The sequence below is a fragment of the Gasterosteus aculeatus genome, chromosome 18 (assembly GCF_964276395.1).
Source record: "Gasterosteus aculeatus chromosome 18, fGasAcu3.hap1.1, whole genome shotgun sequence".
Classification (NCBI taxonomy): Eukaryota; Metazoa; Chordata; class Actinopteri; order Perciformes; family Gasterosteidae; genus Gasterosteus; species Gasterosteus aculeatus.
The window spans coordinates 1171062-1185261 of NC_135706.1; the positions used below are offsets into that span (position 1 = coordinate 1171062).

At 46.8% G+C, this 14200-nt stretch overlaps 1 protein-coding gene across 1 annotated transcript; it reads left to right on the forward strand.

The window, feature by feature from the left end:
- The first annotated feature begins 2925 nt into the window (after positions 1-2925).
- On the forward strand, positions 2926-13898 carry LOC120808152 (polyunsaturated fatty acid lipoxygenase ALOX15B). The gene is made up of 14 exons (XM_040160812.2): positions 2926-3103; positions 6354-6558; positions 6707-6788; positions 6906-7028; positions 7112-7215; positions 7503-7666; positions 7783-7926; positions 10218-10418; positions 10546-10632; positions 10733-10902; positions 11507-11628; positions 11769-11869; positions 13244-13414; positions 13537-13898. Exons 1-14 carry the CDS (start codon positions 2951-2953, stop codon positions 13714-13716), a joined length of 2007 nt encoding a protein of 668 aa, XP_040016746.2. The 5' UTR covers positions 2926-2950; the 3' UTR covers positions 13717-13898.
- Positions 13899-14200: the final 302 nt, after the last annotated feature.

Below are 14200 nucleotides of genomic sequence, written 5' to 3' on the forward strand. Positions count from 1 at the left end.
GTCGGTATTTACTGACGAACACCGCTCAGGTTACACCTCTGTGTCACCGATGTGGTCCAGCAGACGTCCTCAGTGCTAAAAACAAGCATCGTCCATGATTAGGACCCGGACAGTCAACGAGACCTTTAGGCTGTTGTAAAGGATCCAGACCATCCACACAAGTTTGATGCTCGAAGCCACGTAAGCAGTAATCATACCTGTGTATTTATGAGTGTCGTTTGATCAGATTTGAAAAGCAGCATCTGTAAAGCCCCCAAAAAAACAAATGGGAAGACGATGCTGCTCAATGAAGTGATTCCCATTTACTCGTCAAAGCGATGATTGCGGGCTCCGTGTATCCGTCTTACATCACTGTGCCTGACGGTGCAGATTGAGCCACTACCTGTGGCTGTGATGAAAGACCGGGGCGGAGCAGAGGGGTGGACCAGAAGGGTGGAGCAGAGGGGCGGGGCAGACGGGTGGTGGGATTTATTTGTATTCTGTCTTTGAATGGCTTGGATTGTGCTTCAAATAGTTTTGACAGTTACGATTTCAAATTGCACAAAACACCAAAGAAACACAAAAATGATAGTAATGCGTTGATGTTTTTGTTCTTAGTGATTCCATAATTGTATATTTAGTCTTTTATGAGACTGGCTATGAGAGAGCTTCCATACTAACTGACTCTAGTCAGTATAAAATGAGATGTACAGACTTGATCCTTAAAAGAAAATACAAACTATCTACAATATTGTTGTCAGCAGGACTGATGGAACATAAAATAAATGGTTCAATTTCATTTAAAACTAAGAAAATAATTGGATACAATGTAGCTCCGGTATGCTTAAGTCACAAACTAAGTCGCATTAGAGGGCTCGAACTTTTGAACAATTAGATGGTATAGCTTATAGCTTACCAAGCTTAAACCATTTGTAATACAAAATGAACAAATGGTGAACAAACGTTACTGGTCTGAACCAGTGAAGAAGTGAACAACGCTCAAAGGGGTCAGAAGGTCTTTGGAACAAGAGTCAGGGCCTCATGTTCTGACGCTTTTGCGCCCACTTCAGGCGTCTTTGTTTCGCCATGTAAAAGCACGGGGAGGTTTGTACAAACATGGCCGCACTGAGGTGAAAGAGCACACTGCTTGTTGCGGGATGTTACGTTTCTCGACTGACGTCGAGGGGAGCCAGGGAGTCACAAACGATAAGATATGGAATTGGTAAACAAAAGATCTGACAATAGATCAAAACGTCCGTATCGCGTAAAACTCAAAACTTACTGTCGAACAGTAGAAAAATGGCACAATGATTAACACATTTGAGCTGGTAGTTCCAGGCAGGACACGAGCTACCTGAGAGAGAACAAGGTACACAGCCGTAACACGTGAGCTGAAAGAGCCAGATTGCGCTTTCTGTCATGCTTTGTACTCCCAGGAGGGTGAAGGGGGAAGTGGCAGGCGACGCCTACAGATAATGATTGAAAATGACTAAAGGTACAAAGAAAGCTTTACTCCTCCAGTTAGTGGCTGTAAAAATCTCCTGGAAGATATGAAGAGTTGTTTAACGTCCTGGTTAGACTCACGATGAGGGCAAAGTCAGTTGGCTTTACCAAATTGTGAGAAAATGGAAAATCCACTCAAATATCTTAAATGCAAAACACATGTATCGGTCTTCTGGCACTAGTATTTTATTTGAGGGGTATTTTGTATCAAAATAAACCGAACGTCCATCTTCTTTTAAGAGGAGCTATAGTTTCGCTCGCATAGCGAGAGTCTAAAACCGAACTGAGGGGCAAAGCGCAGACGGGGAACCGGAACAGGGAAGACATTCACGTAGAACATTCAAACATTCAATGACGCAACCGGGACCCAAAAGACACACGGCTTAAATACACTGGGACAGTGCAGGTGATTGGACACAGGTGGAAACTATCAGAGACACGGCAGACAATCACAGGAGATGACAGGACAAGGCAGGAAGTGACGTAACCCTGTGACACAGTGACAGTACCCCCCCCTTAAAGGACGGATCCCAGACGGACCTAAGACACACAAGGGCGGGCGGGACGGGCAGAAAACAGATAACGGGGTAGGAGGGAGAGGGGACGAGCCAGGGGAACCCCAGCAGGACGCGAGACGACGGACGGGGAACCTCCGGCGGTCAACCCAGTGGGCGGACAGAAGCCGGGCTCGGAGGCGCCGGCTGCGGAACACCCACCCCCCCCCAAGGGCCGGATTCCAGCCAGCCCTCAAACCCCCAAAGGGCGGGAGGGAGAGGACCAGGGGACGGGACCCGAGTCAGGGAGCCGGGACGGGGTCAGGCGCAGAGGAGCCGGAGGTCGCTGGTTGCATGTATATGTTCTTTTTATAGCTCACCCGCCTGAAGGAAGAAAGACTACAACACACACGATGAAAAAGTCAAGCCACCATTCTCATAGATAGAAGAAAGGAAACGAGGATAGCGTTTGTCTTTGTTGGGGCTTTAATTCATATGCTGATGTGAGAAAGGAATTGAAGGTCACCATTGTGCGTTATCTCTCTTATAGTTAATGATTAGTTAGTGTAAACACACTGATCAGCTGGAAGATATGAGGAGAATTCTTCGCAAGGTGACACCTACAGATAGTGATTGCAAAATAATTGACATGCTATGAGGGGCAAAAGTTGTGTAATATCCACATGCCATACACACAGGCTGTAAACTCCCACAAAGAGGTGTGTTATAAAAAGAGAAGGGTCAATGTTACTTCAACACATACATCAAGAGTTCATCCAAGGAGCCTGAGTGGTGAGCAAGAACCTTTAATGTTACTTTATATATATATATATACACAGATTGATATCACAATGTGTAATATATACACATTGTGATATCAGTCTGTTGAAGGTTCTTTGCACTGAGGTTGATCAGGTAACAGAAAGGTTATTCTGTTTCTCTCCCCCAGGGTTCCACTGCCTGCAAGTGTGAAAATGGTGAATTACAAAGTGACCGTATTCACCACCGACGTGCCAAACGCCGCCACTTTAAACAACGTCTTCATCAAGCTGGTGGGCACCGATGGGGAGAGTGGACGCACCGAGCTCAATAGATATAAAGGAGCGTTATCTTTCATCAGAGGAGCAGTAAGTCTGAAATGTCCTTCTCTAAATGAATATCACTCTTCCTCAATTTCACGATTATTGAATCAAATATCAATTTAGAGAAGTTGATGTTATCCTCCGTTCCAGATCTCACGCTATTCTTAGTTAAATCCCCTTATTTTGTTTTACTCGGACGGGCAGGGTTTTCCCCTTTAACTTCTCGTAAGGCAGAAAAACACTTCTCGCCAGATCTCCCAGTGGAAACCCTGAGAGGTTTATGAAACTCAGGATCCCGGTCGCGTTGCACCGTCACCTCGGCCCTGGCGGATGTCTCCGCTCCACGGGACTAGTGATGGCAAGTCCGGATCATTTTACTGACTCGGTTCTTTAAATCTGGAGACACACTGAGTCCGTTTTCTTGACCCGAATGACCGGAGATCTTTTCGTTTGGTGTTTATTTCCACAGCAAAAAGCGTTAACCAAATACACAAAAAGCACATTCCGTCACACGGTAGAAAAACTGTGCACTAGTGCCTCATCAGCTCATCTAGGTTGCACCTGCTGCAAACATGACGTCAATATAAGCAGGAAAATAAAGGGGCCATGCCAACATATATATCCAATATAATGTCCTCAATACAACAAAGTCCCATCAAACAATATACACACTTAGCTCTTACACTCAGTGAGGCACGTTGGAGAGAAAGATGCCCGGCAGCAGTGTGCGAGCCAAGAGACCGATTCATTGACAGGGTTCATAAAAGGAGAACATATTTTTAAATACTTTCTGCTGTATATTGGAGGGGGAGCAGATTGGTATTATCTCTATATTGGGGGGGACACGACCCCATCATCCCCTGTGATTGTCTGTCGTGTCATGATTGTTTCCACCTGTGTCACCTGCACCTTCCCAGTGTATTTAAGCCATATGTGTCTCTTGTCACGTCATTGTTGAATGTACCGAATGTTCAAGTCTGAGTGTTCCTGGTTCCCGTCTACGTTTTGCCCCCCTTTGCCTTTTGATTCTGGATTTTGACTATTAAAGTCTTTTTGTTTTCAAAAACTCTGCGTCTGGGTCCTACCTTCCCCGTTTCATGACAGAATGACGCAAAGTAAAAAGGACTCCACAGAGTTTTTCCCCTGGAACCAGTTCCGGTGCCGGAACCAGTGCCTTTCTCGCCGCCCTCCGGTCACCACGTAGCCTCCGGAGGTGGAGGCCATCTCCTGGTGGATGAGCCCAACTGCCGACGGGAAGAAACTGTAGGTGTGGCGGGAGGTCTTAGTCCTGGTGGACCTCAGCCTCCTGCCAGATGGAAGGGGCACAAACAGGTTTTGTCCGGGGTGAGAGGGGTCGGCTACCATCTTTTTAGCTGCTTCAGAGACCTGGAAGCGAACAAGTCCTGCAGGGACGGCAGATTGCAGCCGATCACCCTCTCTGCAGAGCGGAGGACACGCTGCAGCCTGCCCTTGTCCTTGGCTGTGGCTGCAGCGTACCAGACGGTGATGGAGGAGCAGAGGATGGACTCCATGATGGCCGTGTAGAAGTGGACCATCATCGTCTTTGGCAGGTTGAATTTCTTCAGCTGCCTCAGGAAGAACAACCTCTGCTGAGCCTTCTTGGTGATGGAGCTGATGTTCAGCTCCCACTTGAGGTCCTGGGTGATGATGGAGACCAGGAAACGGAAGGAATCCACAATAGTGATGGGGGAGTCACACAGGGTGATGGGGGAGGGTGGGGCTCTGTTCCTCCTGAAATCCACAACCATCTCCACTGTCTTTAGAGCGTTGAGCTCCAGGTTGTTCTGGCTGCACCACGACACCAGATGGTCAGACTCCACCTGTAGGCGGACTCATCCCCACCAGAGATCAGTTCAATAAGGGTGGTGTCATCCGCAAACTTCAGGAGCTTGACGGACTGGTGACTGGAGGTGCAGCTGTTGCTGGTTCGGACCACGCCCCGCTCCAATGGCTCCACGGCATGAAAGATGCCAACGGCCGGATCACTCGGTGGTATCTGGCTCTACAGCCTTTTAATTTCAAGGTGGTCCATAGGCCGGGGGCGCAGATGGTCGTGGCAGACTTCCTCTCCCGCCCTCTCGAGGGGGGGGGAGTAGGTTCGGCCGGATGGCTCCCCGGCCTAAGTCGGGCGGTGGGGGTATGTGGTGGCGGGCGTGGTTTGGCTCGGCTGCAGAGGGGACGGAGAAGGGAGTGGTTCGGGGAACGGTGCATAACGAGGCATAATCAGCCTCAGCTGAGATTAATCAGTGTGTGTGTTTGTTCTGCCTTGAAGTAGCAGAGATCCGGCGACAGCGAGAGAGCTGAGCAGACGAGGAGGCTGGAGCCGGCTGTCCATGATTGTTGTGAACAGTAAAATAAAGTGTAAAATGGAACCAACCGCTGCATTCTCGTCATTCCGAGACCTCCCGTAGGACGAACCTGTCACAGGCTGTAACACCGGCCCAGAGCGGCACCCGAGGTCGGTGGGGCTCAATGAAAAATCTCCAAAAGGCTCAGAGCGAAATCGGTTTTATTTACTTCATAACAAAAATCTGATAATAACAAGTTACTGAGAAAAAGGATGATAAAATGTTGAACAAAAAACGGAAATAAAAGTGTTGAGAACTTAAGAAAAAACGGAGATCCGGAGTCCGAAGAACTTAAGCTACAGTTTCTCTATCCCCATCTAGCAAGAAGCATGAAAAGACTTCCCAAATAACTCTCGTCTCCGGTCGAACTGTCCCTTTTATGATACCAGAAAGTCTGGAGATTCAGGAAAGCCCCCAAAAAGCATGGAGAAGTGGAAAAAACCTTCATGGCCTAATAAATCATCCTGTCAAGTGTCCGCCTGCACTTGGACCTCACGTCTCCTCGCAGAACCGCTGTCACTTCATAACACAAACGTATCTCAACACCAACATGTAGCGTTGTGTAGTTTTAGATGACGTGCACAATAAGAAAAACCAAGAACACCTGCACATACTGTATATAGGTGTGTCAATGGATGACTTTATACCTCTTATAATACCGAGGTTAAGCCTATTGGTAAATCTACAGAGCATCTTATCAAAAGGTATTTGGTCATACTTATAAGATTAAAACATAGGCACTTTGGATTTCTGTGTCCCCTTTTCTTATCCTAAACCCTAAACCGTTCTTCGTCCTTAAAAAGTCATATAACAACATTATCAATTTTGCATATCATGCTATCCTTTCAACGACGCATTGAATAAATTCTCATCTTTCTCCATTCGGTATTGTATGCTAACCATCCCATTCCTGTCTTTACCCCCAGAACCCTAGATTCACCGTGTCCTGCCCCGTCTCTATTGGATCGCTGGTTCTGATAGAGCTTGATAAGCAGCATCCCAGGATCTTGCCTGAAGATGATTGGTTCCCTGCCAAGGTGGAAGTGAAGTCCCCCGAGGGTCAAACCTACATGTTTCCCATCCATCGCTGGATCGCTGACAGTAAGGTGCACCGCTTCAGGGAGGCAAAAGGTTTGTGCAAATCTGACTTAGACCTCATGTACGCTGTTCACTGACCGCTGAAGACGTGACAGAAGGAAAAGCTGGTCTCCAAAGAGGCTGGAGTAACCAACACGCTGAGTTTATTAACAATTTTAAGCGTTTTTTTAATTTCTTCAAGCTCTGAGAGTCTTCGAGGATGACAACGATCTAGGCAGATACAGTCGGATGCAGGAGCTGAAGCAGCGAGAGGAAGACTACCGGTGAGTCAGACCTTCACAGCTTCATGGACCCAAAAGATACTTTCACCTTCACTCTTTGTGGGAAACATCAACCAACATATGACATTGTTCCTCATTGCTCTGCTCTTCATTTACCAGCTGGGATGAGTATCTGGAGGGAATAACCCACTGCATGAAGGCAAAGGACCCTTTTTCTCTCCCTTATGAGGTCCGGTTCTCCTTCACTAAGGCTTCAGAGTTTATCTACACAGGAGGGACTGGGTGAGGAATCTGTGGAAGGAAGTCTCCCTATTAAATTATTTAAGGGTTAATGATGAAATTGACTTCTTGATTTTATTTCTCAGGCTGCTCGAGTTGCAGCTGAAGGGATTATCTGATTCCCGGAAGAACTGGCCTGATATTGATTCCATCAAGCGGGTGTTCTGGTTGAAACACACTGACATATCAGGTACTGTCGGGGTAGTTCAATGACATACTTGATAGTGTTCATTCACATGTTCATGATGCCACCGAAAGCATGTTACTCATGTTCTTGTTACTTGGCTTTATAAATATGGGAAAAATGTCACAAGAACATACAATAAATACTTGAATAAAATACTTTGTGACTGAATCTGTGCAACACTTTGTTTCCAAAAGTCTGCTTCACAGTAGTCAAGCTGATAACTGCGATAGAGAGAGATTTTCTAGCAGAACGTTTAAAACTCCAACATGGTAACCTCTGCTTTTTTCCAGATTATGTCCGGGATAATTGGAAGGAAGATGATTTCTTTGGCTACCAGTTTCTAAACGGGGTCAACCCCATGATGATCCGACGTTGTTCAGCCCTGCCTGAGAACTTTCCTGTCACAGAGGACATGGTCTCCCTCGGGGGTCAGAGCTTGGCAGATGAAATGAAGGTGAATGTCTTGAATTTGATCATATCTGTAAAAGTATGTTGCACTCGCGTTAATTTAGTATGATTAATATTATCTGAGTCAACTTTTTTTCTCATCCTCACTGGAATTTGAAAAAGAAAGGAAACCTATTCCTGTGTGACTACAAGCTTTTGGATGGAGTGAAACCAAACGTCATCAACGGGAAGAAGCAGTACTTGATGGCTCCCCTGGTCCTGCTTCGAAAAACAAGCCATGATAAACTGTTGCCAATTGCTATTCAGGTAAGATTAGCGCTCAAATAGCTGATTTTCAGATATCCAATACTACAGATGTCATTTGTGCAGAAAAGATCAAAATACCTTTAGAGAAATTACACGATTAGGTTGCTTAACTATATACACTGCCTGGCCAAAAGAAACGTCGCCACCAAAAAAAGGTCACACACTATATTTCTTTGCTTCTGCGATGTCACCAGATTTATTTCCATCCAGTGCATTTATTTCTCACCAAGATCTTGTATTGATGATGGTAGAGTCTGACCGCTGCGTAAAGCCTTCTCCAGCACATCCCAAAGATTCCCAATGGGGTTGAGGTCTGGACTCTGGTGGCCAATCCACGTGTGAAAATGATGTCTCATGCTGGCTCAACCACTCTTTCACAATTTGAGCTCGATGAATCCTGGCATGGTCATCTTGGAATATGCCCGTGCCATCACGGAAGAAACGTTCGTCCAGAGATGCTAAAAGCAATGGGTGTTGGGGGTTTGTCTTGGATGACACGCCTCTTCAACATTGCGTGGAAGTCTGGGACAGTGCCAAAAGAGTGGCAGACCGGGGTGGTGGTACCCCTCTTCAAAAAGGGGGACCAGAGAGTGTGTGCCAATTACAGGGGTATCACACTACTCAGCCTCCCGGGTGAAGTCTACTCCATGGTGCTGGAAAGGAGGGTTCGGCCGATAGTCGAACCAAGGATTGAAGAGGAACAATGCGGTTTTCGTCCTGGTCGTGGAACAACGGACCAGCTCTTCACTCTTTCCAGGATCATAGAGGGGGCTTGGGAGTATGCTCATCCAGTCTACATGTGTTTTGTGGACTTGGAGAAGGCGTATGACCGGGTCCCCCGAGAGATACTTTGGGAGGTGCTGCGGGAGTACGGGGTGAGGTGGTCCTTGCTTGGGGCCATCCAATCCTTGTACGCCCAAAGCGAGAGCTGTGTTCGGGTGCTCGGCAGTAAGTCGAAGGCGTTTCCGGTGGGGGTTGGCCTTCGCCAGGGCTGCGCCTTGTCACCAATCTTGTTTGTGGTTTTCATGGACAGGATATCGAGGCGCAGTGGGGGGGAGGAGGGTCTACAGTTTGGGGGGCTGCGGATCTCATCACTGCTTTTTGCAGATGATGTGGTCCTGATGGCATCTTCCGTCTGTGACCTCCAACTCTCACTGGAGCGTTTCGCAGTCGAGTGTGAAGCGGTCGGGATGAGGATTAGCACCTCTAAATCTGAGGCCATGGTTCTCAGCAGGAAACCGATGGATTGCCTACTCCAGGTAGGGAATGTGTCCTTACCCCAAGTGAAGGAGTTCAAGTACCTCGGGGTCTTGTTCACGAGTGAGGGGAAATAGGAGTGTGAGTTTGGCCGGAGAATCGGAGCAGCGGGGGCGGTGTTGCACTCGCTTTACCGCACCGTTGTTACGAAAAGAGAGCGGAGCCGGAAGGCAAAGCTCTCGATCTACCGGTCAATCTTGGTTCCTACCCTCACCTATGGTCATGAAGGATGGGTCATGACCGAAAGAACTAGGTCACGGGTACAAGCGGCCGAAATGGGTTTCCTCAGGAGAGTGGCTGGCGTCTCCCTTAGGGATAGGGTGAGAAGCTCAGCCATTCGTGAGGAGCTCGGAGTAGAGCCGCTGCTCCTTTGCGTCGAAAGGAGCCAGTTGAGGTGGTTTGGGCATCTGGTGAGGATGCCCCCTGGGCGCCTCCCTAGGGAGGTGTTCCCGGCACGGCCAGCTGGGAAGAGGCCCCGGGGAAGACCAGGACCAGGTGGAGAGATTATATCTCTGCACTGGCCTGGGAACGCCTTGGGATCCCCCAGTCAGAGCTGGTAGATGTGGGAAAGGGAGGTTTGGGGTCCCCTGCTGGAGCTGTTGCCCCCGCGACCCGACCCCGGATAAGCGGTTGAAAATGGATGGATGGATGGCATCACGGAAGAACAAATCCATTGATGGAATTCAGGTAGTCAGCTGACCTCATACTGTTGCTGCCCATGCAGTAATTATCCAACAGGAGGCTCGTACCTATTTGCTTAGTTTAATCCAGGTGACCAGGCAGTGTATATGAATAGTGTGAATCAGAGAAAAGATTTTTCAAATATTGTCGTTGAAATTGCCATATTTCCTCCCTTTTCTCCTTGACAAAGGTATGATAATTTAGAGCATTGAAGGCTTCTTTTCTCAAGTTGACCGTGTGCTCTGACCTGGGATCTAAAGTAATGATGAATTTAGAGATCTGAAAGCAGAAATATTGACCACACGTGGTGATTGAAAAGATGGACGTAACCAGACCTCCTTTTTGCTCTGCAGCTGAAGCAAAGTCCCGCAGAAGATAATCCCATCTTCCTTCCCACTGACGGGTTTGACTGGTTGTTGGCCAAAGTCTTTGTGAGAAGTGCCGATTTCAACGAGCATCAACTCGGGACTCACCTGCTGCGCACTCATTTGCTGGCTGAAGTGTTCGCCGTGTCCCTGCTGCGCAACGTGCCCATGGTGCATCCGCTGTACAAGGTAACTGAGAGGGACAATCCTTCCTGTTTGTGTCTTCTAGTTCATGAATAATAATGTAAAGTATTCACCCTGCTAGGAGGCATGAAGATGTGTGCCCTGAAGTTAGTCATGTTTTCCTCTTTTTCAGCTCCTTGTACCTTACACTCGCTACACTATACAGATCAACCACCTCGCTCGAAACCTTCTAATATCTGAGTCTGGAGTTTTTCCAAAGGTACCAATACCTTAAGATATATATACAGTATTCTTATAATTCCAATGTCTCTTTCATTTTTCGTCTAACTTTAATCCTTACATATTTGAATGTCTCCTAGATTGCGGCTTCTGGGGGAGACGATATGAAGACCCTCCTGAAGAGATTGTGGTCTTCAGTGACCTACAGCTCCCTCTGCATTCCAGACGACATCGCTGAGCGTGGGCTGGAGGACGTGCCCAACTTCTACTACAGAGATGATGGACTCAAGCTTTGGGGTATCATCCACAGGTAGAACAGCTATCCTGTTATTGGAGAACAAGAGCTCTAAAGCTCAACGAAGAAGTGCATTGTAGTTTTCATGGGGGGCTTTTCACGGCCCGGTGGTTTGGGACCGTTGTCAAAGGATCAGTTAAGCTGTAAGATGCATAGTTTACCCCACCTGCTCCCCATTGCAAACTGTTTATTTCCCAGTCCATGATAAACTTTTAGGAGAAAATTGCATTATCTTGGAATATATGCTCCACAGCAGAGACCAGAGGCACTGCTGCAAGTTAGATTCATATTGCCTGTAAATATGACTACACAGTAAATGAGTGACTCACCTCTTGAGTGACGGATGACATTTTCTAAATGAACCGGCCTACGTGACTTTGAGGTCCACTGTGGGATTAGTGAGGGGACATTCCTGCCTTTCATCATGGAAGATGTCCTTTAAATAACAAATCATTGGTGCTGATGACACGCTAACGGCTAATTGCACCAAATTCTTTTAAGAAAAGGCACAACTGATCACTCTTAAGCAATGACCTTGAAAATGTCTTGGATAAGAATATTACTGCATTGTATAACAATTCAAATGAGGTTTAAGGAAAGTATCCACATTTTCTGAAAGGTTTGTGAACGACGTGCTGAGCTTCTACTACAAGAATGATGCTGAGGTCCAGAAGGACTCTGAGCTGCAGAAGTGGATTTCAGACATCTTTGAACATGGATTCCTTTCCCAAACCCAAACAGGTGAGCTGAACAACAAGCTCAATGTTGATGATGGAAAATATGCATATTTTAGAACCATAATATGATCATAATGCAGATAAAAGTCAAACTTATATTGTGTCATCTATACAACTTTAACATATATTCCCTCTTATTGTCAGGTATTCCCCAGAGTTTTACCACCGTGGCTGAATTGGTGAAGTTTGTCACCATGGTGATCTTCACTTGCTCAGGACAGCACTCGGCGGTGAACAGTGGACAGGTAAGGACTTTTCTATTTGCTTGGTGCTATTTTTGTGGAATGAATTTCATGAGGCTTTTACTGTTAGCGAGTTGAACATGAACAAGATTTGTCGGCCCGGCCATGGTAGCGGGACTGTGAGGCTTCACTTTGACACCGTGATGCTTTGAACAACAACTGCTATCGTTGTCCGGAGGTGGGGAAGGCAGGACTCAAACGCAGAATTTCAAAAACAAAGCGACTCTAATAGTAAAAAATTCCAAAAAATCTAAATTCCAAGGGGGGCAAAAACAGACGAGAACCAGCACCACTTCAACGTGGCCTTCTGGACATTCAACAATGACAAGGGACACACATGGCTTAAATACACTGGGAAGGTAAATGGTAAATCGACTGTACTTGTATAGCGCTTTTCTAGTCTTCCGACCACTCAAAGCGCTTTAACACTACATGACATCATTCACCCATTCACACCCCTTCATACACTGATGACAGGAGAACCACACACAGTGACACCTGCCATCAGTAACTACCATTCACACACTGTAGTCGCAGCTACAGGAGCAATGTTGGGTTAAGTGTCTTGCCCAAGGACACAACGACATGCGGGTTAGCCGGGCCTGGGATCGAACCCATAACCCTCTGATTGGAGGACGACCGTGCTCCCCACTCACCCACAGTCGCCCTAGGGTGCAGGTGATTGGACACAGGTGGAAACAATCATGACACGGCAGACAATCACAGGGGACGACAGGACAAGGCAGGAATGGTAAATGGTAAATGGACTGTACTTGTATAGCGCTTTTCTAGTCTTCTGACCACTCAAAGCGCTTTAACATTACATGACATCATTCACCCATTCACAGCCATTGATACAATGATGACAGGAGAACCACACACAGTGACACCTGCCCATCAGTAACTACCATTCACACACTGTAGTCGCAGCTACAGGAGCAATGTTGGGTTAAGTGTCTTGCCCAAGGACACATCGACATGCGGGTTACCCGGGGCTGGGATCAAACCCACAACCCTCTGATTGGAGGACGACCGTGCTCACCCACAGGAAGTGACGTTACCCAGGGAGACAAGGGGCAAGAAACTACAAAATTAAACAGGACATGAACCCAAACCGTGACAATCGGGCGTGAGGTGGCAACGCTACATACTGACTGTTAGAAGGTATAATGTTCACAATCGTCTTTAACCGTGTTTACATGCAAGCATCAAAGGTTTGTTTTAATTAATAAAAAAACCAAAGTACACATTAGGCCGATAGGAATGTCATTCCTTTTGAAGGTACGGGCTCGAGGAGAAAGTCATCTTCATGGGACCATGACTATCGTTTCACCAACGTTTCAAAGCGTATTCAGTTATTGCATTCATTGATCACAGTTTGACTACGGCGGCTGGATGCCCAACACTCCCAGCTCCCTACAACAACCTCCGCCCACCACAAAGGGGACAACAAGCGAGGCCACGCTGCTGCAGACATTACCTGATATCAACACGACGGTTACGGGAATGTCCACCTTGTGGCTGCTCAGCAAGCAGTCCACTGACATTGTAAGTACCCAAGTCTTTAATCAAATCAAAATGCATCTTCACGTTGTTTAAAGTATAAGTTGTTAAAGGTCAAAGGTCTGATTCAAAATTCACACTTTTTTTAAATGTATCATTGTCATCAGGTCACTCTTGGCCAGTACCCAGAGCAACACTTTGGAGAGAAACAACCCTGCGAGCTGATAAAGCGCTTTGAAGCAGAGCTTAAAGTGCTAACAGCTGAGATCAAAGCCAGAAACGTGGCTCTCAAGGTCCCCTACAGATACCTGGATCCACTGGTAGTGGAAAATAGTGTGAGCCTTTGAATATCAGGTGTGACCTCCTGGGGGTAGGGAAGGGAAGAACTGCATGTTCTGTCTTTTCGTGGAATGAAACGTGCATGTGTTTGTTGTATGCTGATCGATTTAACTTCTGACTTTACTGTTTTGTATCATCTTACATTTTCTTGGTTCTTCAATGAATAATAAACATTTATGTTCATAAGCAACCTTTTCCCATTCCTGTGTCTGGATGATGGACATCACTGCTGCTAAGCTCTGTGAACCTTCCCTCATATTCAACCTCCCCTGGTTGTCCAGGCACAAGGAAACAGGTTTTTACTGCAAAAAAGTGGGTTCATCTTCCCAAACATTTTAGAACAGGTAATATTTACCAAAAAAATCAATTAACAGTTGGTATGGTCCATGGCTCAGGCCTCTTGCATAAATGCGACTCCACCTTCAGACCCGTGTTTTGGCCAAGCAGGAAGGGAGCTCAGCAACCAGGTAACTGGCCACCACGCAGTCCCAT